Source organism: Seriola aureovittata, chromosome 13 (assembly GCF_021018895.1).
Source record: "Seriola aureovittata isolate HTS-2021-v1 ecotype China chromosome 13, ASM2101889v1, whole genome shotgun sequence".
Classification (NCBI taxonomy): domain Eukaryota; kingdom Metazoa; phylum Chordata; class Actinopteri; order Carangiformes; family Carangidae; genus Seriola; species Seriola aureovittata.
This window is the reverse complement of record NC_079376.1, coordinates 4,777,329-4,803,250: the sequence shown is the minus strand read 5'-3', so window position 1 is coordinate 4,803,250 and position 25,922 is coordinate 4,777,329. Positions and strand designations below refer to the sequence as shown.

The window sequence follows — 25,922 nt, the reverse complement described above, 5'->3', positions numbered from 1 at the left end:
TAGAGGAGGAAAAGCAAAGGTTTTCCTCTCCACAGTGTGACTACTTCCACACTGCATGCAATGGAGCTTTGCCTGAGTGGAATAAAGATTAAATATGCAGCTCGGAGAGACTGATGCATGAACACCTCTTAATGCTGCTGGTGTATTTGCCTCTTTTGCTGCGGTTCAGTGAAGCTGGTCTGAAATCTGCCGTGGTGTGAAAAGGTGCATCTCACATGGTTTCTATCCGCTCATCTTTATTTATTACCCGTGCTCATTACCACTGTTCTTTCATGAGCTCTTTGTGATAACTACTTAACATAAAAAAAAACTAAACAAAAGACTCAGTAAAGGGAAGTTTAATTAGCTGTCAGTCACTGGAATTAACTGCTTTGATTTTTCCTCCCTGGGTCCATTTTTAATGGCATTTACCCTTCTTGGTTCATTTGTCAGTAAAACCTGGAAACGGAGCATTTTTTTAAAATTGCATCCCTGATATCACACAGCAATACTCTTTAGGTACAGACTGTAACTGATTGATGCTCAAGAGCCTGTCGTGTCGACCATCCAGTGAGAGAGGAGGAAATTCTGAGCGGGGATTTGGAAACATGTGATCTGGAGCACACAGTTACAGAGGAGCTTTTAATCTTCATCTGATGAAGGCGCGCGTCATGTCGTAACATTAGTTGCTGCACTTTATTAAAAGCTTTAACTACAACCATGTGCTCCAGATCCCGCCTCGGTTGTCTGTTGAGCTCATCAGCTGGTTGGCTGATGCTCGGAGATTCCTCCGCTCAGATTATGAGCTGTCTTTGACATAAAATGAGTTGTGTGCACTTAAAGACAGAAATCACCAGCATACGTTACTTTATACCCACCTGACGTCTCTTTATTTATCCCCTGACAGGTTGCTGCAGAGTTCACCCCCCCCGCCTTTGGTAAGTTTGTATTTTTAATATTCCTCCAGTAGTAACCAACTTAGTGAGCAGTGATGCTTGAAATGTTCCTTCACATATTAAACCAAGATGTTGCTTCATGGTTCAGGATGAGAGCTGCCCATAAACACTGGTTTGGTGATTTGCAGGTTTAAAGACACAGAGACGTTTAATTTGGTCGTTTAGTTTGAAAAGTTAAATCTTTCCGTTGTGTAACCAGCTCGTGTTTGAGACCTGCTGCACATTTATACAGAGAATTCAGGCTTTTAAAAACACCAGGTGTATGTAACCTGAGTGTCTGACTTCTCATCCAAGTGTAGTCCAGGTGTAACTCCATGTCTTGACATCAGTGTGTGCACAAATTACATCCCAAGTTTCATTGATTTTGCTGCTTTGCTGCTTTTTTTTTCGTCTCTGAGTGTGTGCACGTTGCTTGAGTCATGCACATACGTACACGTGTAAGTCCATTTGTGTGTGTATGAGCCAGTTTGTGGGAAAGATTAACACAGCCGTACATGTGAGTGAGTGTGTGTGTGTGTGTGTGTGTGTGTGTGTGTGTGTGTGTGTGTGTGTGTGTGTGTGTGTGCGTGTGCGTGTGCGTGTGCGTGTGCGTGCGTGCGTGTGTGTGTTTGTGTGTTTGTGTGATGGCTGTCATGGGAGTTGTCTCCACAGATGGGGGTTCAGTTATTCCTTAATGAATTAAATTACCGAGATGGGACCATACATCAGAACAGAGCCATGAGCCGAGCACCGAACTCGTCTGTGGCCACAGAGAAACAATTTGGAGGCTCCCGTTCCTCCTCTGTGTGTTTACACAGTCGTGCACCGAGCCAGAAAACGTGGAGGATTTATGTTTGGGAACCGGGGGACGACAGGAGCTCGGCGCTCCGCAGCGACGTATTCAGCTCAGCTGTGGAGCCAAGAGGCTGGACGGCTCCACAGCCAAGACTAATTTCTTCATTTTCTACGCCGTTCAGACTGATTTGGTTCAGCACTCTCTCTCTGTGGCGCTCAGCAGTGAGCATGAGAGGGTTTCTCAGTGTCACGCCGTGGCATTTTCCCAGCTACATTTCTGAGAAGATGCAAACGTCGTCTGCAGCGGCCAAGGCCAGTTCCACATTATGCGTCTATTTTTTGTAAGTGCTGCGGTGGTGGCAGTGGCCTATTCTCGCTCGGACACAACTGCCAAACTGACATATTGTCACACAGAATTTGTGACTCTTGCTTGAGTCTCTCAATAGCATCTTAACTGGTGGAAAGCAGAGCCAAACTGTAACTTTCCAAACTGCTCCTCTCAGCAGCCGTAACTCACTGTCGCTTTCGGTAAATGCAGAAGCATCCGGCCTGTTGAGGGAGAATTTAATCTAAAGAAAATAGATTAAAATAACACTTAGTGAAAGGACGGAGCAGTTGAAATACGGCCTTGAACTCATCTGACTTGAGTCACAGAAACAAGGACTTGAGACTTAACTTGGATTTAGACAGAAGCTCTTTCATTTCATTAAAGCTCCATTAAACCTAATTGACCTTCTCTTGACCTCCGTGAGACTTTAAGAAATATTTAAAGGCACCAGAATTATTATGTTGTTGTAATTATTCTGTGTTCAGAGGCCTGATGGAAATCCCATCTAGATCTGCTGTTTACCGTGTATAAAACCTTAGAAAGAAATTGACTTTCTCAGGATTTAAAAAAGCCCTTTGACCCTGTGGCGTGATTAGACCAAAACTCAGAAAATAATGGTAAATAAGAGTGAAGCAGCTGTATAATGAGCCTAAAGCTGAGCTCGTGCTCTGTCAGCACAACAGAAAGAACAGGCATACGTCCCATCATGATGACTTCCTTGCTTTATAACACGGTTACCCCTCATCCCATCAGGTAAATAGAAACAAAGCCTAAATGATTCAAAAGCTTTGTTTTCAGGAGAGAAAATAGTTTAGTCAGCTTATTGTGGACAGAGTGTGAGTGAGGATGTCATTGTCGTCTTCTAACTCACTTTGTAACTCCAACATCATTTTGATGCCAGAATCAGGAAAGAAACTTTGTCTCACCTGCTTGTCCAGGTTAGTGGAAGTGGGGAAAGGATTCAACTTGGCTCCCAAGCTTTCCGTTTGTTCACAGAACCACTTCCTTTTTAATGTGAGCAAACAACCGAGTGCAACAGTGCGAGTGCCTGTGTGCTGTTTTACCCCATTTGTACAATTCATCGCATCAAAACTACAAAGACGCGCAACAGACGCGGCGTTCTTGAGGAGAGATCAGCGAGGCAGAGATGATGACAGGCTTTTCTCCTCCCTTCATGTGTGGACTTCATGTTAACACTTCAGCCGTCAGCCCAGTTCATCTCAAACATCCTGAACCATTAATCCCACGTCTATTCTGGAGACTATTAAAGTGCCAGAAGGTAGAAAAAACTACATGTGTCCAGAGTCCGGCAGCTCAGTGAGGACGTAGTTTGACTTTGTAAATAAGTAGAACAGTATCTACAGTCAAAAAGAAAGAAGACGATGATTTGTTAGAACCGAGTCTTCAGTCTTTCCGCCTTATAAACCTGATGGCTGCTCCGTCCTTCAGAAGCTCCCACCGGACCATCATTACGGATTCTGTACATGCAGTGTAGGAATACCCCCCCCCCCCCCCCCTTAAGCTACTTGTCAGGAGCATTCATCCTGATGATGGCAGAGAAAACAGGCACTGAGGGCAACATGAATACCTCCATGTATTTATTACACAATGGATGCCGTCGCCTGCGGCGGAGGGAAGGTTAGTGAGGAGCCTGACTACAAAAGAGAGTGCGGGGGTGAATGAATCCCTCTAAGGTAAAGTCCCGGGAAGTAATTGGGGTGAGGAAGGAAAGCGGAGGGGTGGGGTGGGTGGGGGGTTGGCTATGGTGTTTGGGATTGGGGATGCGGATCAGGGCAGGGTGAGTTTGATATGCTGATGCAGGAAAACGCAGTGCGGAGAAGGAGGAGGGGGGGAGCCGAGTTTGAGGGCAGGCAGGGTGGGATTATTAAGAAAATGGCTCTGGCAACAAACCGCGGCAGCAGCCTGGTCCAGGCCCGGGAAGAGAGGAGTGCAGGTGTGTGTTCCTGTGCTTCTGTCTTTGTGAGGACCGATTTCACTTTTACACCTTGAGAGTGTGACATTTTTAGAAAGGAGACATTTCTAAAAGGCAAGGACAGTTTTGGAAAGTAAGGACATTATGGGGGAGGGAGGACACTTTTGGAAGACAAGACTTTTGAAGAAAAGGTTCAGAAAGTAAAAATAATAAAAAATAAATACATTTTAAAAAAGGACATTTATGGCATGAGAGGAAAATTCAAACAGTTTTGGAAAGTAAGAAAAATTAGAATTAGGTCAAACTGAGGCTGCGCTCGTGTTTAGGCTTGTTAAGGGTTAAGGACTAGGGAGGGTCCTCACAGGTATATAAGTATAGATCTGTGTAAGGGCGGTCGGTTCACCTAGCAAAGGTGCCTTTGAGTCAAACACACACCAACAAACACAAACAGCCTCCAGGGAGAAGTTAGCATAGTGGCTGAACCGCAGCTGTCAGAGGGCGGAGAGAGAGGAGAGGGGAATAAAAAAAGGGGGAAAAGAGAAAGAGATATAGGGACGAGGGGAGGAGGGGGGGTTATAGATGGAGGGATGTTAGGAAAGAGACAGAATGAGATGAATGACAGGAGGAGAGAAGATAGAGACGGATAAAAAAGGAGGAATGGCAAAGAGAGTGGGTCTGTTGAAGGAGGAAGGACGAGGGACTAAAAGATGGAGGGATATCGGGGAGAAAATAGAGGGACAGAAGTTGTTTGGTTGAAAGGGCAGACAGACAGGAGAGAGGATGGAAAGGAGGAGGAAAGAAATCAAAAGGTAAAAAGGATATTTATGAAAAGAAGGGGGGTTGTAAGGACAGGAAGAAAGAATATAAAGGCCTCGTCACATCAGAATTTAAAATGTCTTTGTGACCAACAGCAAGCCGCCCAGACAGAGCTGACCTTTGAGGGGAGGGAGGCGGAGCTTACTGTATTTAGCTTGCACTCTCAGCTTTTCTTCAACCACCTCTGTCAGGAGAATAAACCCGCTCCTCTCAACAGACACAGAGACAGCGGTGAACGCTACAGATGTCTGTGAATAAACTGTGTGAACTCAGTGTCTCATTAGCGACTCAACTAACAAGCTCGGTGACTGTCGTTAGCTCCTTTAGCGGCTCGCCCCTTTATTCACTCGTTCTATTTCAGGTTTAGTCTCTTAACTCGTGGGTGTTATTACGGTAAATACAAGTAAAAGCTGGTGGTTCTGATCAGTTCAAACGCCCTGCTATACGTTTGTCAAAGTTAGGAACATGTCAAAATTCTTTGATTGATTCATTCCACCTGACATTGGATTGAAACTACAGACTACCGACTAACTACTGACTTTGACTTTGTCCGTCTGGAATCAGATTTATCAGCATGAATACAGGGCTGCAGGGAATTAGTTCACTTTTTTGCACCTCCAGTTTTTTTTTAATGGGTTTTTGCTTAGAAATAAGTTCTGAGGTTAAAACGAGCTCAAGACGTTTTACACGTTTTATTCTACAACATAAAAACGAGGCTAAATGAAACGTCAGAGGACGTTAAGCGTCACTGAAGCGAACATGAAAACCAATCTAGTCACCAGTCCACCTTTACAGCCTCGTTATGTTTATACTCCTGCTCGTGCAAACTATTATTATTATTATTATTATTTATTATTTCTAAGAGGAAAGGCTTGTTGTAGAGGGAGTAGGAGCTGAATCAAACTACATTTGGAAGCTTAGTGGTGGTGATGTATTATAATACGTATTTTATTGATAATTTTGGAATAGTTTGTATTAATCAGTCATAATCATTTTGAACGCCCACTCAGACAACCTCTGTTATGACATCATATTGTTCTAATAATTACTGACACATTCTGATCCGTCACCATGGCGATTATTACAGTTTCAGGCGACGGCAACCTGACTGAAAGCACCTGTTATGACATGACCAGCAGATCCTAGAGCTGTGAAGGAGAACTGATCGAATTACCGCCACCAGGTGAAGGCTCGCTCGCTCGGCGGTAAAAAGTCGAGATCAAAAGAAAGTGAAAATATCAACAGAAACAAGGAAGGAAAGATGGATGAAGCTCTGGTGGATGGAAGGACACAGTCAGATGAAGGTCAAGAGACGAGAGAAGGATGAAGGGAAAGAAAGAGACAAGAAAAAAAAAACACCTCAGGGAAAAAACTTCTTGTACTTCTTGCTTTGTAGTAACGGAAACAGGAAAAGGGAGAAGAAGAGAGGAAGTTAAAGGAAGGAGGAAGAGGAAAGGGGTTCGCTTCTCTTTTTAAACCCTGAGTTTTTTTTTTTCCTTAGAGTCACGCTCCAAGCCAAAAGGAAAAAGAAAAAAAAATCAGTCTCAGCTCGACGAGAACCGGGGTAGAAAAGAAAAAAGAAAAAAGAAAACCTGCTTAATCAACTCACATTAAGGACATTTTCCACAGGCAGGAGGAATCCTCTGCTCTCGCCTGTAGCTCTCTGACTGTCGAAGGGCAGCGAGGTCACAAACACTGCAAAACTCAACGGCCAACTTTATTCCTCCTCCCTCCCTCCCTCCCTCCCTCCCTCAGCTGCATTGTAAAGGTTACAGTAAAAGTTTGGTGTCGGAGGGAGATTAAGTTTCAGTACAACTTTTAAGTGTGGGGGGTGGGGGGTGGCAAATACCAAAAAGCTGCGTAGGTACAGTCGGCCCTTGGGGAGAGAAGAGTGAGCAGGCGAGAAGGGGTGGGAGTAAAACTCAGACGGGGCCTTAGAAAGCTGACCTGACAGGACAATTACATAGCATCATAAACCATGAAATTATTTCCCGGGCCGCGTTAGGAGAAAAGTCAACCTGAAAAGAGTGGATGGGGGGTCACTATTGGAGGGTCATACAGAGTGTAATTTAATAGTTTTCTAAAATCTTTGTGTTCCGAAAGGCCCGAGGCGTCGCTCTGTTTCAGTCCAAGTTCAGATGTTCGCGGGTACGAAGGGACGATAATTCCCCGAGACAACTGGAGGCTTACTCATGACATTTTCACGCCGTCTAATAATCTGTTAATAGGACTAATTTAGCCGCACATGAAATGCGCCGGTCATGGTCATCGGATCCTGGGATTTCTTGTTTTTCTTCGTTTTAAAACAAGCGTCCCCTTAACAAGGGGCAGTTAAAGGTCAGGAAATGTTAAAAGATCAGCCTCGGTCAGTGTTCCTCGTTTAATACGTGGTCTTCATCATTGAAGCTGAAGTCGGACAGAATTAAAACAAATGGCGGTAGTTTTTGAGGTGTCTCAGGTAGACCTCGGATTTAGGGTCATTAAACTTTCATCAGGTCTCGTCGACTCTTTTTCCCAAACGGATATAAACTGCAGCATTTTGGAAATGAACTTGCCAGCTTTGAAATATGGAGGTTCCTAATGTTTTAAAACATTACAGCTTTAATGCTTTTCATTCAGTCACACTGAGGAAACTGCTGACAATATCCTCATAAAACTGGAGTCTAAAAACATCATCAACATCTTGACTCAGTATTTAGTGACAAACTGTTCAAACCCAAAAAGCTCTAAATTAGTATTTTTAGATAACTCAATCCTTAACCTGAAATCCATCATTAAATGGAACGATGTTCATAAAGTTCTCCTCCGCTCGCACTTTGGTTCAGACGTTTACATTTACCCAACTTTTCAAACAAACCTGAACATCAAAAATGTGACATCTGAGAGAAAAAAAAAAATTCATTCAACTTGCAAAACTTTTCCAGGACTTTGGGAACATAAATCATTTTCCATAAATTTTCCAGTTTTTGAGTGAGCGCGGTAATCCTTTTTAATGCGGCAGCCTCACACTGACAGAGCAGGCGTAAATATGGAGAGTTCAGCCCAAAATGAGACGTCAACCACCTGGGAGAAGAACCCGACACGTTCCCCCTGAAACTGACTGCTGGTGTAAAAGGTGCAGCTCCTCCTGTCAGTCTTTACACAACATCTGCTAAGTAGACAAAAAAAAATATTAGATAGCAGTTGTTTTTCTAAAACGTCAGTTTTAATAATTAGCTAATCCCCCTGTTCGTCTCGTAATAAGATTTGTTGCTGCGTTTGTTAATCATCAGGAAGAATTTCTAGCTAATGAAGCAGAACTTGTTTTGTTTTGCTTTAATCAGTCGTCTCTGTCCCGCTGACAGAAGCTGCTCGGTGCATCTAACTACAGGCTTTTCATGTCGCCTGAAGAAATGTGTCGATGTTGAAATGGGGATTTTTTTTTTCTTTCTACAATACTGAGCTTGATTGAAAACAACACCTAACCTGTGCTTCACAGGGAAGTGTCAGTTTTCTAATAAACAAAGAAATTATGTAATACGATGCTATAATCACCAGGAACTCATGAAGATCAGTCCTGGTCTCTTGGCTGATGTTGAAACAATAATGCTGGTAGCACTCTGAGCTTTAAAGGAATTGTTTGCCCTGACAAGAAAATTCATTGCGTGTAAAGACTTCATCATTTGACGTAAGCGCCGCCTCAGTTTCACATTTCCTCCCACTCTGATGACTGACTCACCTTTATCTAGAATCTCCTCGCACACACTCGGAGACACCTAATACGTCTGGAAACAATACGGTTAGAAAACTGTACCGGCGATAAATGATCCTGCTGTAGCCGTGAAACGACTCGTCTGATCAAAAGCGTTGTCGTGATGGTGGATGGTGTCGTGTCCCGAACAGACCCGACACTGTTGTCTGTCATGAGCAGTTCAGGCTGAGTTCAGTCCTACACGGAGGTGATGAGAGGAAGGCTGAAAGAGTAAATACAAACTGTGTGAGCGAGACAATGGGACCTCAGGGGATTGTTTAAGAAACACATAACACCAAAAGAACAAGAAGAAAAGATTATTGGTGTCTGTTCAGCTCCATAGATGGATACAGGAGCCAGAGTGTTTGGGCAGTTTAACAAATCAACCATGAATAATTCAAGTCAAGTCTCAAGTCGATAATTGTAAATTAAGACTCAAATCAGTCGAGACCAGAGAGAATCGGATCCTTAAAAGACTAACTACACGAACCCTCTTCTCCCGTCAGATCTAAAAACTACAGCAGAAGGGAAAGAGCAGTGACCAAGGAGGCCGGCGTGTGACGTGGCGTGTGACGTGGCGGGACAGGGGACAGCGCTCAGTGTGGTGTGGACACAGACGTAGAGCTAACCAGCCATGGGACGCTCCTCTCAGACTCTCCTGACAGTCAGTAGAAGCACATTTATGGTCCTTTGAAAGAGTCACGTTGTGGGCACTTGTGTTGCAGCTCTACTACATCAACAGCATAAATAACAGCCCTCAGAGTGTTGGCTGTGTTGTTGTGGTTAGGGAGGGGCAAGAGGATTCGGCTGACTGAACTTTCAAATCTAAGCAAGCAGAGACAAGCTCGTGTTGATCAGAGAAGGCAGCTTTCTGTGGAGAGTGGAAATTTCAGTGGTAAATATTTGAGTATAGAGTTCATCTTTAAGACATCTCGAGTCAGGCCTCATGTCACAGTCAATCACAAGTCCAGGTCACATCTCAAGTCCAAAAAAGTCTAAAGTCATAGTTGGCATGAGAAGGTTAAGTGACGTCTGAAGTCATCTGAGGCACGTCACAGAAACCCACAAATCCTGTGAGGGTCCAAGTCCAGGTCAAGTCTCAAACCTTGTGCCTGTCCAAGTCACGTGCGAGTGACCATTAAAATGTAAAAACACCATGTTTGAACGTTTCCTTTTGAAAGCTGTAAATCAGTTTTTCTTGCTTGCACAAAGCCTGTCACTTCAGCAGGTAAAAATCTGACACTTTAATGTTTTTGTTTTCTAGTCTCACGTCTGACTCCAGTCCAGATGACGTCTCAGGTCTACAACTCTTGTGGTGAGTGCTCAGCTCTAACAAAGTTTTCGTGTCTGTAGTCTTGTGCTGTTTTCGTCAGCTCAGCCACTGAGCCTGTCGCTGTTCACCGCCCAGATCTTCTTCCACTTATTTGTAAAAAACTGATATAGACTGTAGTTCCTCCTGTGCAGCAGCGTATTTGTCCTTTGGGACAGGAAATGTAAAATTCATCTATTATACAAGTGCCTCCTAAATGGCAGTAAAAGTTCCTGGCTGAGAGTTTTCTCTTCAGAGATGCTCACAAAGCTGCCGAGAGCAACTTTTAGTGAGGAACAAAGTGAACTCCTGAGCTAAGAGAAGGTGCAGGGTGGAGAGAGCGTTTTTGGTTTAATGAATAATTCTGTCAGACGGCCGAGGCTCAGAACAAAAGTGCTGCAAACAATTTTTCTGGTGTCCAAATACAGAGACGTGCAAGCGGTCGTCTCCGATGTTATTGGACTGGTTTGATTTACTGGTGATCTGTATTAAATGGCCACCATCAATGTGATTTTAAAAGTTAATTATTTTACAGAGAGACCTACAGTGGCGCCTCAAGTGCCTCTGCCTTCTCTCAGACTAGAGCTACAGACTAGACACAGAGCTACTTTTAATGCTCAGTCACTCTAAGACCAAAAACTCAGTTTGAGTCTTAACTTCAGAAGCTGTTTTTATACTGATGTTTGATGAATATGGTCCCTGTTTGCAAGAGTCAGATTTTTTTAAAATGAGAACCCTAAACCTTGCATGCCTACTTTTCTCTGTCACCTAACGTGGTTTCTTGTCTGGAGCAGGTGGTGGTGATTGTCGCTTCAGCCATCGTTGTCTTCATAAGAGGTTATAAATCCCCCTCTGAGCAGCTAACTCATTAGCATGCTAACTTCAGTAGAAGAAGTAAAGGTATGTATGTATGCTATAAATGTAATCTATCTATTGTCGTTACTTTCCTCCTCTGCAGACAACTCTTGGTGAGTAAAGAAATGAAGTGTGTTGCTGAACTCTACATTTCTACTATACTGGTAAGGAAACAGCTGTTAATGCTAACGTTAGCTATGTAGCAATAGTAAAAAATGTACAATATGAAATAATTATAGCATTTCTTCTTAAAACACGTAAAGGAAGAAGGACACATTTCTTTTTCTCATTTAGTGAAATCTTTACTGTAGCAGCAAATTCACACAACAATATACAGATGTAACATCATGACTCGTAGCAGCAGCACAGAGGCAGCCATAGACGCCTCGCTAAATACTGTTGTGTGGACACAGTGAAAAGGCCACAATCTCTAGGTGTCATTTTTTTCCAACTCAAAAATCATAAAAGCTTAAATACAAAATAGATCTATTCTCTGCTCAGGCTCCCCCTCATCCATGTGGAAAATATAATATCGCAGAGAATGTATTTACATCCCGGCTTTAAACGCCTAAAAGAATAATTAACATTAAATCAAATGACACAAGCTCATTAAATTAATCATGGAGAATCAGTTCCATAACAAAATAATTAGGAAAAGCCCAAACCTAATTAAAAGCAAAAGAAAAACTAATCCAATCATCATCAGGAAACTTGTTCTACTAAAATCCCATCATTTTGGATTCAATAACATCTCAGCACAGAACCTGGGATAAACTGTTCAAAGGCAACAACATTGTAATACTTTGGCTTCAGAGAAGCAGACAGCACAAGTCTGTCCTAAGGCATTAATAAATATTGATCTGATCCAGAGATGACAGAAAAATGATTGATAATGATGATTGATCTCACGCTACCTGATTGATAGATGCTTGTTGGTCAGTACATGTTAATGCTGGGAGGCAGCGTAGCAGAGAAGCATAGTTTAGAGGCGGCAGGAAATACTTAAAAGTCACATACTGGTAAGTACTTGAGTGTTATGATAATGTTTTGCATTTTGTTCGACTTGGCTTTTTCTACATTAAACCTTAAGCCATCCAGAGGAGACACATGGTGACAGATTGCTGCAGCTTCTCTCCTCTGCTGAGCTTCTCACAGTTAACACTGGTTTGGTATTTGCAGGTCAAGAGACACACATTTTTCCAACTTTCCTGATGATGGTCTTTGTTTCAGCAGCATTTAAATGACTGTATTTCATAAAGAAGCTGATCCTGACTACACATTAAAAAGTCCTTTCAATGCTGTTGAAGCAGTTATTAGTCACAGAATGTCTTCTGACCTACACCTGAACAAACCTATGCTTACAGGAGAACTGCCTACAATCTGTGAACACATGCAGCCCTTGTTTCCACTCCACCACCTCTGTCAGCGTCCAGACCCTGCGTCCTCAGTTCAGTCCAGATGTGATGCCAAGTGTGATTTTTTTTTTTTTTTCCAGCCTTTGTTTTCTTGCACACCTGTCCCATTTACTCCTTGTTCCTCTTGGCATCACAGTGGTGAGCTGTAGCTGCAGCCATGTTGTTTCCTTGGTAGTAAACATTTGATACAGGTAGGGATTCACAATAGTCCGTACATGATGATGATGACCCAGGGAAGCCACCGCTAGAATCCATCGTCATAGTCTCCGTCACAACCGTAATCTGGAGGGACAGACACAGACGGAAGAGTTAAATACTGATAAATGTTGGACAGACTTTACATTTTCATAGAGGAAAATTATTAAAATGATCTTAAATCATACTATAGTAAGGTATGAAATTTGATAAAAACATCATAGAATACTAGGGCATAAAAATGTGAAAAAAGGGTTTAGTATGATAGGGCATGAAAAAGTCATAGTATAGTAAAGCATAAAAATGCCAAAAAACATCCCAGGCAAACATGACATAAAAACATCTTAGTGTAATAAGTCATGAAATTTCATAAAAATGTCATATTACAGTAAGGCATAAAATTTTATAAAAACAACATAGTATTGTAAGGTATCAAATATCATGGAATACTAAGGCATAAAAATGTCAAAAAACGTCATAGTATAGTAAGGCATAAAAATGTCAAATAATGTCATAGTATATAGTAAGGCATAAAAATGTCATAAAAACGTCATAGTATAGTAAGGCATAAAATCGTCATAGTATAGTAAGGCATCAAATGTCTTGTATAGTAAGGCATAAAAATGTCAAAAAACGTCATAGTATAGTAAGGCATCAAATGTCTTGTATAGTAAGGCATTAAAATGTCAGTATAATAAGGCATAAAAATGTCAAAAAACGTCATAGTATAGTAAGGCATAAAAATGTCAAATAATGTCATAGTATATAGTAAGGCATAAAAATGTCAAAAAACGTCATAGTATAGTAAGGCATCAAATGTCTTGTATAGTAAGGCATAAAAATGTCAAAGTTTAGTAAGGCATAAAAATGTCAAAGTTTAGTAAAGCATAAAAATGTCAAAAAACGTCATAGTATAGTAAGGCATCAAATGTCATAGTATAATAAGGCATAAAAATGTCAAAAAATGTCATAGTATAGTAAGGCATAAAAATGTCAAAAAACGTCATAGTATAGTAAGGCATCAAATGTCATAGTATAATAAGGCATAAAAATGTGAAAAAAACTCACAATATAGTTAGACATAAAATATCATAGTATAGTAAGGCATGAAAATCTGAAAAAACCTCACAGTTATAGTAAGGCATGTGACGGACTCCGGGCCTGTCTTTGTTATTTATATTGAGGTTATTGTTCTGTTTTCCCATTTGTGCAGCAGGAGTCTGAAGGGCGGAGCGACACCTAGATCACCTGGGCCAACTGCTTCTGCCCTATAAGAAGTAACCTCTCCAGGCTGTCATTGGACGCTCTCTCGGCTCCTCAACATATTGTACTTTTGTGTTCATGCAGACAACAGCTCACACTTCATACATCCCACTCATGCACACATGCACCCACGCCACTGATCATACTGATGTCCAAACCTCACGGCTAACCTTAGTTCTTTTGTGTTACGTCAATTTCGTTGTTAATAAATTTATTATTGTTTGCACAACCTGTGTACCCTTGCTTTTTGTCATGGATTTAGAAAAAGGTCGTGAGGCGTAAAATTTTTATAAAAATGTCATGGTATAGTAAGGCATCAATTGTCATAGTATAATAAGTCAGAAAAATGTGAAAATACGTCATAGTATAGTCAGGCTTAAAAATGGGAAAAATTGTCATAGTATAATAAGGCATCAAATGTAATAGCATAGTAAGGCATAAAAACGTCAAAAAACATTATAGCATAGTAAGGCATAAAAACGTCAAAAAACATTATAGTATAGTAAGGCATCAAATGTCAAAAAACGTCATAGTATAGTAAGGCATCAAATGTCAAAAAACGTCATAGTATAGTAAGGCATCAAATGTCATAGTATAGTAAGGCATAAAAATGTCAAAAAACGTCATAATATAGTAAGGCATAAAAATGTCAAAAAACCTCATAGTATAGTAAGGCATCAAATGTCATAGTATAGTAAGGCATAAAAATGTCAAAAAACGTCATAATATAGTAAGGCATAAAAATGTCAAAAAACGTCATAGTATAGTAAGGCATCAAATGTCTTGTATAGTAAGGCATTAAAATGTCAGTATAATAAGGCATAAAAATGTCAAAAAACGTCATAGTATAGTAAGGCATAAAAATGTCAAATAATGTCATAGTATATAGTAAGGCATAAAAATGTCAAAAAACGTCATAGTATAGTAAGGCATCAAATGTCTTAGTATAGTAAGGCATTAAAATGTCAGTATAATAAGGCATAAAAATGTCAAATAATGTCATAGTATATAGTAAGGCATAAAAATGTCAAAAAACGTCATAGTATAGTAAGGCATCAAATGTCTTGTATAGTAAGGCATAAAAATGTCAAAGTTTAGTAAGGCATAAAAATGTCAAAGTTTAGTAAAGCATAAAAATGTCAAAAAACGTCATAGTATAGTAAGGCATCAAATGTCATAGTATAATAAGGCATAAAAATGTCAAAAAATGTCATAGTATAGTAAGGCATAAAAATGTCAAAAAACGTCATAGTATAGTAAGCATCAAATGTCATAGTATATAGTAAGGCATAAAAATGTCAAAGTTTAGTAAGGCATAAAAATGTCAAAGTTTAGTAAAGCATAAAAATGTCAAAAAACATTATAGTATAGTAAGGCATCAAATGTCATAGTATAATAAGGCATAAAAATGTGAAAAAAACTCACAATATAGTTAGACATAAAATATCATAGTATAGTAAGGCATGAAAATCTGAAAAAACCTCACAGTTATAGTAAGGCATGTGACGGACTCCGGGCCTGTCTTTGTTATTTATATTGAGGTTATTGTTCTGTTTTCCCATTTGTGCAGCAGGAGTCTGAAGGGCGGAGCGACACCTAGATCACCTGGGCCCACTGCTTCTGCCCTGTAAGAAGTAACCTCTCCAGGCTGTCATTGGACGCTCTCTCGGCTCCTCAACATATTGTACTTTTGTGTTCATGCAGACAACAGCTCACACTTCATACATCCCACTCATGCACACATGCACCCACGCCACTGATCATACTGATGTCCAAACCTCACGGCTAACCTTAGTTCTTTTGTGTTACGTCAATTTCGTTGTTAATAAATTTATTATTGTTTGCACAACCTGTGTACCCTTGCTTTTTGTCATGGATTTAGAAAAAGGTCGTGAGGCGTAAAATTTTTATAAAAATGTCATGGTATAGTAAGGCATCAATTGTCATAGTATAATAAGTCAGAAAAATGTGAAAATACGTCATAGTATAGTCAGGCTTAAAAATGGGAAAAATTGTCATAGTATAATAAGGCATCAAATGTAATAGCATAGTAAGGCATAAAAACGTCAAAAAACATTATAGCATAGTAAGGCATAAAAACGTCAAAAAACATTATAGCATAGTAAGGCATAAAAACGTCAAAAAACATTATAGTATAGTAAGGCATCAAATGTCAAAAAACGTCATAGTATAGTAAGGCATCAAATGTCATAGTATAGTAAGGCATAAAAATGTCAAAAAACGTCATAATATAGTAAGGCATAAAAATGTCAAAAAACCTCATAGTATAGTAAGGCATCAAATGTCATAGTATAGTAAGGCATAAAAATGTCAAAAAACGTCATAATATAGTAAGGCATAAAAATGTCAAAAAACGTCATAGTATAGTAAGGCATAAAAATGTCAAAAAACGTCATAGTATAGTAAGGCATCAAATGTCATAGTATAGTAAGGCATAAAAATGTCAAAAAACGTCATAGTATAGTAAGGCATAAAAACGTCATAGTAATAGTAAGGCATAAAAATGTCAAAAAACGTCATAGTATAGTAAGGCATCAAATGTCATAGTATAGTAAGGCATAAAAATGTCAAAAAACGTCATAGTATAGTAAGGCATAAAAATGTCATAGTATAGTAAGGCATAAAAATGTCAAAAAACGTCATAGTATAGTAAGGCATCAAATGTCATAGTATAGTAAGGCATAAAAATGTCAAAAAACGTCATAGTATAGTAAGGCATCAAATGTCATAGTATAGTAAGGCATAAAAAATGTCAAAAAACGTCATAGTATAGTAAGGCATAAAATTGTCATAGTATAGTAAGGCATAAAATCGTCATAGTATAGTAAGGCATAAAAATGTCAAAAAACCTCATAGTATAGTAAGGCATAAAATCGTCATAGTATAGTAAGGCATAAAAATGTCAAAAAACCTCATAGTATAGTAAGGCATAAAATCGTCATAGTATATAAGGCATAAAAATGTCAAAAAACGTCATAATATAGTAAGGCATAAAAATGTCAAAAAACGTCATAGTATAGTAAGGCATAAAAATGTCAAAAAACGTCATAGTATAGTAAGGCATAAAAATGTCAAAAAACGTCATAGTATAGTAAGGCATAAAAATGTCATAGTATAGTAAGGCATAAAAATGTCAAAAAACGTCATAGTATAGTAAGGCATAAAAATGTCAAAAAACGTCATAGTATAGTAAGGCATAAAATCGTCATAGTATAGTAAGGCATACAAATGTCAAAAAACGTCATAGTATACTAAGGCATAAAATCGTCATAGTATAGTAAGGCATAAAAATGTCAAAAAACGTCATAGTATAGTAAGGCATAAAATCGTCATAGTATAGTAAGGCATAAAAATGTCAAAAAACGTCATAGTATAGTAAGGCATAAAATCGTCATAGTATAGTAAGGCATAAAAATGTCAAAAAACGTCATAATATAGTAAGGCATAAAAATGTCAAAAAACGTCATAGTATAGTAAGGCATAAAAATGTCAAAAAACGTCATAGTATAGTAAGGCATAAAAATGTCAAAAAACGTCATAATATAGTAAGGCATAAAAATGTCAAAAATCGTCATAGTATAGTAAGGCATCAAATGTCATAGTATAGTTAGGCATAAAAATGTCAAAAAACGTCATAGTATAGTAAGGCATAAAAATGTCAAAAAACGTCATAGTATAGTAAGGCATAAAATCGTCATAGTATAGTAAGGCATAAAATCGTCATAGTATAGTAAGGCATACAAATGTCAAAAAACGTCATAGTATACTAAGGCATAAAAACGTCAAAAAACATAGTATAGTAAGGCATAAAAAATGTCAAATAATGTCATAGTATAGTAGGCATAAAAATGTCAAAAAACGTCATAGTATAGTAAGGCATAAAAATGTCAAAAAACGTCATAGTATAGTAAGGCATAAAATCGTCATAGTATAGTAAGGCATAAAATCGTCATAGTATAGTAAGGCATACAAATGTCAAAAAACGTCATAGTATACTAAGGCATAAAATCGTCATAGTATAGTAAGGCATAAAATCGTCATACTATAGTAAGGCATAAAAATGTCATAGTATAGTAAGGCATAAAAATGTCAAAAAACGTCATAGTTTAGTAAGGCATACAAATGTCAAAAAACGTCATAGTATAGTAAGGCATAAAAATGTCAAAAAACGTCATAATATAGTAAGGCATAAAAATGTCAAAAAACGTCATAGTATAGTAAGGCATAAAAATGTCAAAAAACGTCATAGTATAGTAAGGCATAAAAATGTCATAGTATAGTAAGGCATAAAAATGTCAAAAAACGTCATAGTATAGTAAGGCATACAAATGTCAAAAAACGTCATAGTATAGTAAGGCATCAAATGTCATAGTATAGTAAGGCATAAAAATGTCAAAAAACGTCATAATATAGTAAGGCATAAAAATGTCAAAAAACGTCATAGTATAGTAAGGCATAAAATCGTCATAGTATAGTAAGGCATAAAAATGTCAAAAAACCTCATAGTATAGTAAGGCATAAAATCGTCATAGTATAGTAAGGCATAAAAATGTCAAAAAACGTCATAGTATAGTAAGGCATAAAATCGTCAAAAAACGTCATAGTATAGTAAGGCATAAAAATGTCAAAAAACGTCATAGTATAGTAAGGCATAAAAATGTCATAGTATATAGTAAGGCATAAAAATGTCAAAAAACGTCATAGTATAGTAAGGCATAAAAATGTCAAAAAACGTCATAGTATAGTAAGGCATAAAAATGTCAAAAAACGTCATAGTATAGTAAGGCATAAAAATGTCAAAAAACGTCATAGTATAGTAAGGCATAAAAATGTCAAAAAACGTCATAGTATAGTAAGGCATAAAAATGTCAAAAAACGTCTTAGTATAATAAGGAATAAAAATGTGAAAAAACCTCACAATATAGTTAGGCATAAAATTTCATAAAAATATCATAGTATAGTAAGGCATGAAAATCTGAAAAAACCTCACAGTTATAGTAAGGCATGTGACGGACTCCTGGCCTGTCTTTGTTATTTATATTGAGGTTATTGTTCTGTTTTCCCATTTGTGCAGCAGGAGTCTGAAGGGCGGAGCGACACCTAGATCACCTGGGCCAACTGCTTCTGCCCTATAAGAAGTAACCTCTCCAGGCTGTCATTGGACGCTCTCTCGGCTCCTCAACATATTGTACTTTTGTGTTCATGCAGACAACAGCTCACACTTCATACATCCCACTCATGCACACATGCACCCACGCCACTGATCATACTGATGTCCAAACCTCACGGCTAACCTTAGTTCTTTTGTGTTACGTCATTTTGTTGTTAATAAATTTATTATTGTTTGCACAACCTGTGTACCCTTGCTTTTTGTCATGGATTTAGAAAAAGGTCGTGAGGCGTAAAATTTTTATAAAAATGTCATGGTATAGTAAGGCATCAATTGTCATAGTATAATAAGTCAGAAAAATGTGAAAATACGTCATAGTATAGTAAGGCTTAAAAATGGGAAAAATTGTCATAGTATAATAAGGCATCAAATGTAATAGCATAGTAAGGCATAAAAACGTCAAAAAACATTATAGTATAGTAAGGCATCAAATGTCAAAAAACGTCATAGTATAGTAAGGCATCAAATGTCATAGTATAGTAAGGCATAAAAATGTCAAAAAACGTCATAATATAGTAAGGCATAAAAATGTCAAAAAACGTCATAGTATAGTAAGGCATCAAATGTCATAGTATAGTAAGGCATAAAAATGTCAAAAAACGTCATAGTATAGTAAGGCATAAAAATGTCAAAAAACGTCATAGTATAGTAAGGCATAAAATGTCATAGTATAGTAAGGCATAAAAATGTCAAAAAACGTCATAGTATAGTAAGGCATAAAATCGTCATAGTATAGTAAGGCATAAAAATGTCAAAAAACGTCATAATATAGTAAGGCATAAAAATGTCAAAAAACGTCATAGTATAGTAAGGCATCAAATGTCATAGTATAGTAAGGCATAAAAATGTCAAAAAACGTCATAGTATAGTAAGGCATAAAAATTTCAAAAAACGTCATAGTATAGTAAGGCATAAAAATGTCAAAAAACGTCATAGTATAGTAAGGCATAAAAATGTCAAAAAACGTCATAGTATAGTAAGGCATCAAATGTCATAGTATAGTAAGGCATAAAAATGTCAAAAAACGTCATAGTATAGTAAGGCATCAAATGTCATAGTATAGTAAGGCATAAAAATGTCAAAAAACGTCATAGTATAGTAAGGCATCAAATGTCATAGTATAGTAAGGCATAAAAATGTCAAAAAACGTCATAGTATAGTAAGGCATAAAATCGTCATAGTATAGTAAGGCATAAAAATGTCAAAAAACCTCATAGTATAGTAAGGCATAAAATCTTCATAGTATAGTAAGGCATAAAAATGTCAAAAAACCTCATAGTATAGTAAGGCATAAAATCGTCATAGTATAGTAAGGCATAAAAATGTCAAAAAACGTCATAGTATAGTAAGGCATCAAATGTCATAGTATAGTAAGGCATAAAAATGTCAAAAAACGTCATAGTATAGTAAGGCATCAAATGTCATAGTATAGTAAGGCATAAAAATGTCAAAAAACGTCATAGTATAGTAAGGCATCAAATGTCATAGTATAGTAAGGCATAAAAATGTCAAAAAACGTCATAGTATAGTAAGGCATAAAATCGTCATAGTATAGTAAGGCATAAAAATGTCAAAAAACTTCATAGTATAGTAAGGCATAAAATCTTCATAGTATAGTAAGGCATAAAAATGTCAAAAAACCTCATAGTATAGTAAGGCATAAAATCGTCATAGTATAGTAAGGCATAAAAATGTCAAAAAACGTCATAGTATAGTAAGGCATAAAAATGTCAAAAAACGTCATAGTATAGTAAGGCATAAAACGTCATAGTATAGTAAGGCATAAAAATGTCAAAAAACGTCATAGTATAGTAAGGCATAAAAATGTCAAAAAACGTCATAGTATAGTAAGGCATAAAACGTCATAGTATAGTAAGGCATAAAAATGTCCAAAAAAGGTCATAGTATAGTAAGGCATAAAAATGTCAAAAAACGTCATAGTATAGTAAGGCATAAAAATGTGAAAAAACCTCACAATATAGTTAGACATAAAATATCATAGTATAGTAAGGCATAAAAATGTCAAAAAACGTCATAGTATAGTAAGGCATAAAAATGTCAAAAAACGTCATAGTATAGTAAGGCATAAAAATGTCAAAAAACGTCATAGTATAGTAAGGCATAAAACGTCATAATATCGTAAGGCATAAAACGTCATAGTATAGTAAGGCATAAAAATGTCAAAAAACGTCATAGTATAGTAAGGCATAAAAATGTCAAAAAACGTCATAGTATAGTAAGGCATAAAATCGTCATAGTATAGTAAGGCATACAAATGTCAAAAAACGTCATAGTATACTAAGGCATAAAATCGTCATAGTATAGTAAGGCATAAAATCGTCATAGTATAGTAAGGCATAAAAATGTCAAAAAACATAGTATAGTAAGGCATAAAATCATCATAGTATAGTAAGGCATAAAATCGTCATAGTATAGTAAGGCATAAAAATGTCAAAAAACATAGTATAGTAAGGCATAAAATCGTCATAGTATAGTAAGGCATAAAAATGTCAAAAAACGTCATAATATAGTAAGGCATAAAAATTTCAAAAAACGTCATAATATAGTAAGGCATAAAAATGTCAAAAAACGTCATAGTATAGTAAGGCATAAAATCGTCATAGTATAGTAAGGCATAAAATCGTCATAGTATAGTAAGGCATCAAATGTCATAGTATAGTTAGGCATAAAAATGTCAAAAAACGTCATAGTATAGTAAGGCATAAAAATGTCAAAAAACGTCATAGTATACTAAGGCATAAAATCGTCATAGTATAGTAAGGCATACAAATGTCAAAAAACGTCATAGTATACTAAGGCATAAAATCGTCATAGTATAGTAAGGCATAAAAATGTCATAGTATAGTAAGGCATACAAATGTCAAAAAACGTCATAGTATAGTAAGGCATAAAAATGTCAAAAAACGTCATAGTATAGTAAGGCATAAAAATGTCAAAAAACGTCATAGTATACTAAGGCATAAAATCGTCATAGTATAGTAAGGCATACAAATGTCAAAAAACGTCATAGTATACTAAGGCATAAAATCGTCATAGTATAGTAAGGCATAAAAATGTCATAGTATAGTAAGGCATAAAAATGTCAAAAAATGTCATAGTTTAGTAAGGCATACAAATGTCAAAAAACGTCATAGTAAGTAAGGCATAAAATTTCATAAAAAATGTCAAAAAACGTCATAGTAATAGTAAGGCATAAAAATGTCAAAAAACGTCATAGTATAGTAAGGCATAAAATCGTCATAGTATAGTAAGGCATAAAAATGTCAAAAAACGTCATAGTATAGTAAGGCATAAAATCGTCATAGTATAGTAAGGCATAAAATCGTCATAGTATAGTAAGGCATAAAAATGTCAAAAAACGTCATAGTATAGTAAGGCATAAAATCGTCATAGTATAGTAAGGCATAAAAACGTCATAGTATAGTAAGGCATAAAAATGTCAAAAAACGTCATAATATAGTAAGGCATAAAAATGTCAAAAAACGTCATAGTATAGTAAGGCATAAAAATGTCAAAAAACGTCATAGTATAGTAAGGCATAAAAATGTCAAAAAACGTCATAGTATAGTAAGGCATAAAAATGTCAAAAAACGTCATAGTATAGTAAGGCATAAAATGTCATAGTATAGTAAGGCATAAAAACGTCATAGTATAGTAAGGCATAAAAACGTCATAGTATAGTAAGGCATAAAAATGTCAAAAAACGTCATAATATAGTAAGGCATAAAAATGTCAAAAAACGTCATAGTATAGTAAGGCATAAAAATGTCAAAAAACGTCATAGTATAGTAAGGCATAAAAATGTCAAAAAACGTCATAATATAGTAAGGCATAAAAATGTCAAAAAACGTCATAGTATAGTAAGGCATAAAAATGTCAAAAAACGTCATAATATAGTAAGGCATAAAAATGTCAAAAAACGTCATAGTATAGTAAGGCATAAAAATGTCAAAAAACGTCATAGTATAGTAAGGCATAAAATGTCATAGTATAGTAAGGCATAAAAATGTCAAAAAACGTCATAATATAGTAAGGCATAAAAACGTCATAGTATAGTAAGGCATAAAAATGTCAAAAAACGTCATAATATAGTAAGGCATAAAAATGTCAAAAAACGTCATAGTATAGTAAGGCATAAAAATGTCAAAAAACGTCATAATATAGTAAGGCATAAAAATGTCAAAAAACGTCATAGTATAGTAAGGCATAAAAATGTCAAAAAACGTCATAGTATAGTAAGGCATAAAAATGTCAAAAAACGTCATAGTATAGTAAGGCATAAAAATGTCAAAAAACGTCATAGTATAGTAAGGCATAAAATTTCATAAAAATGTCATGGTATAGTAAGGCTTAAAAATGTGAAAAAACGTCATAGTATAATTAGGCAGAAAAATTTCAAAAAACGTCACAGTATAATAAGCCAGAAAAATTTCAAAAAACGTCATAGTATAGTACGGCATCAAATGTCATAGTATAGTAAGACATAAAAATTTCAAAAAACGTCATAGTATAGTACGGCATCAAATGTCATATAGTAAGACATAAAAATGTCAAAAATCGTCATAGTATAGTAAGGCATAAAATTTTATAAAAATGTCATAGTTTAGTAAGAGTTGGAAGCACCTGGGCCAACTGCTTCTGCCCTGTAAGAAGTAACCTCTCCAGGCTGTCACTGGGCGTTCTCTCTCTCGGCTCCTCAGCATATTGTACTTTTGTGTTCATGCAGACAACAGCTCACACTTCATACATCCCACTCATGCACACATGCACCCACGCCACTGATCATACTGATGTCCAAACCTCACGGCTAACCTTAGTTCTTTTGTGTTACGTCATTTTGTTGTTAATAAATTTATTATTGTTTGCACAACCTGTGTTCCCTTGCTTTTTGTCATCGATCTAGAAATGGGTCTTGAGGCATGAAATTTCATAAAAATGTCATAGTATAGTACGGCATAAAAATGTGATAAAACGTCATAGTATAATAAGGCACAAAATTTCATAAAAAAGTCATGTATAACAAGGCAAAAAAACCCTCACAGTATAGTAAAGCATAAAAATGTCAAAAAACTTTTTAGTTTAGTGAGGCATGAAAAAATCATAGTATGGTAATTTGTTCCATATTTGCAAGATATTATTGTGAATTTGCTAATTTATTTTTTGTATTTGTGGAATGTGTTTTATATTTACAGATTACACATTTACGCAGGGATTGTCAATCTGTTCACACAAATAATATTGAAACAAATCTATCTCCATAGTGTGACTTCAGTCTCAGCAGGAGGAAAATTGAGATGTCTATCAGCTGACTCTGGTTAATCTCCAGCGTCTCCAGGTGTCCATCCTGTTCAACTGTCCCTCAGTCCCTACCAGCTCCAGAGGTGCTGCCCGGAGCCTGACCCTGACCCTTGACCTCTCAGGGGAGGGGGGCAAGAGTATAAACAAAGAGTTCCCCTACAGGAATCAATTAAGTAGCTCAGGACTTTTTACAGCGGCAGAGTCAGGGACCTTAAAGTTTAACAGCCAGAGACGTAAAGTGAAGAAATTCAATCTTAGCGACGGCTCATTAAAACAAACCAAGTCGCAGCAGAAACAGAGCCGTGACCCCGAGCAGCAGATTCATTAAAAAAGTGATTCCAACTATTTCACAGCGAGGACACAGTGTCTGACTGAGACGTGACAAAGACGTCTGCCACTGTTGAGTCAACTAAATTCAAATGTTCACATAAAGTGATGGGAAACTGAACTACAAAGAAATTAAAAAATCTCACTCTCTTCAAGTCTCAGAGTCTGAAGAGGATCATTTTCTTTTAAGTTCAAGGACCTGAGGTGAAAATGTCTGAACCGGTCTTCAGTTCAATTTAACTTTTAACTATTCAGACTTTTAAAGAATCACTGAGGCATTAACCCGTCTGATACTGTGTCATGTCAAAAACAAAAAGTGACCAGTTGATCATTATTTGTTAATCAACAGGAAAAAAAATTAACCACTAATTCATCTTGATCTGGAAATTTAACAGTTGGACTAAAACTTTTATCACAAAGTCTTTGTTGCAACTGAGCAAACTCCTCATGAGGTGACTGAAAGCACTGGACAAACTAAAGTAAGTAGACCAGTTATTTTTATCTCATCATTTCATTATGAATCCCTTTAAGGTTTTTAATTGTTGAGACAAAGTTGAAATTAACATTTGTCTTGATTTTCTGTCATTTTACAGACTAAACACTGAATCAAAACAATAATCACTGTTTGAAGCCCCGACTGAAACTCATCATTACTTGAATGAAGATTAATTTGAATTTCTAACAGGTTGAAATAATTTCACTCACAGATTTTTTTATCACTTGTTCAAAGAAAATAAAACTTTTTTGGATTCAATCAGACTGAAATGATTTGATGATGAGTAAATTTCATTAAAAAAGTAAACTTCAGTAATCTTAAGGAGATTTGGTATCAAATGTAAATGCTCAGGGTTGTATGAAAAGTGTTTGATGAGACTGGCATGTTGATATTAGTATCGAAGGAACATGGAAAATGAAGTCTAATGCTACTTTTTAATGTTAAATAGATTGTGTATTGTAAAAAGTAGTAGATGTAATAATCTATAACTTCAGCCTGAACTTTCTGGTCAGTAGAAACTCTTTCTATCTTCTTCTGTGACTGATGAGTAGCGCTCTGAGGGACCCAGTAAAACAGTGAAATAAAAACCGTGTTGAACTGACCTTGGCTGCCCATCAGCTCCATGGCGCTGACACAAGTCTCCTCCTCCTCTTCCTCGTCCTCATCAGCAGCTGCATCGTCGTAGACGACCGGCCCGCTCTCCACCAGCACTCCGCTGGCGGGGGCCCCCACGGGCAGCGGCAGGGGGTTGGAGTTGGCAACCTGAGCAAACAGGAAATATTGTCGGTTGTGCGTCGTTCAGTATTTTTAATATTTTCCTCTGCATGACACGCAAGGTCCCCCCCCCCCCCCCCCCAGGGAAATCTAAGCTCGATGTGATAATCATCTGCCCCACTTCCTTTAAAATGATAGAAAATAATAAACAGTGTGGTGTGATGGTGTGAGCTGCAGGGCAGGTGGAGTGTTGACAGTGTGGTGAGGAGATATTTCATCTGCTGCAGCATCTCCGCACACCACTAAATACAGCATCAGAGCG

At 37.1% G+C, this 25,922-nt stretch overlaps 1 protein-coding gene and 1 long non-coding RNA gene across 10 annotated transcripts in view; one reads left to right on the top strand and one right to left on the bottom strand.

The window, feature by feature from the left end:
- LOC130180749 (uncharacterized) overlaps window positions 1-13,782 on the top strand; it is a 50,396-nt gene extending 36,614 nt beyond the window's left edge. For 3 of the 8 annotated variants that reach the window (XR_008829441.1, XR_008829446.1, XR_008829442.1), the window contains 6 exons: window positions 887-917; window positions 9,023-9,180; window positions 9,781-9,831; window positions 10,620-10,662; window positions 10,784-10,844; window positions 13,504-13,782. This is a non-coding gene — a long non-coding RNA (uncharacterized LOC130180749). Of the gene's footprint in view, window positions 1-886; window positions 918-9,022; window positions 9,181-9,780; window positions 9,832-10,619; window positions 10,726-10,783; window positions 10,845-12,044; window positions 12,121-13,503 lie in introns of those variants that run through there. The other 5 variants (XR_008829448.1, XR_008829447.1, XR_008829444.1 and 2 more) reach the window with 5 other exon arrangements.
- Window positions 10,957-25,922, bottom strand: part of LOC130180747 (transcription factor IIIB 90 kDa subunit-like) — a 115,477-nt gene continuing 100,511 nt past the window's right edge. For both annotated transcript variants that reach the window (XM_056394478.1, XM_056394479.1), the window contains 2 exons: window positions 25,489-25,648; window positions 10,957-12,377 (listed from right to left, as the gene is read on the bottom strand). In XM_056394478.1, coding sequence (XP_056250453.1) covers window positions 12,340-12,377; window positions 25,489-25,648 — 198 coding nt within the window. In that variant the 3' untranslated portion in view covers window positions 10,957-12,339. The remainder of the gene's footprint in view (window positions 12,378-25,488; window positions 25,649-25,922) is intronic.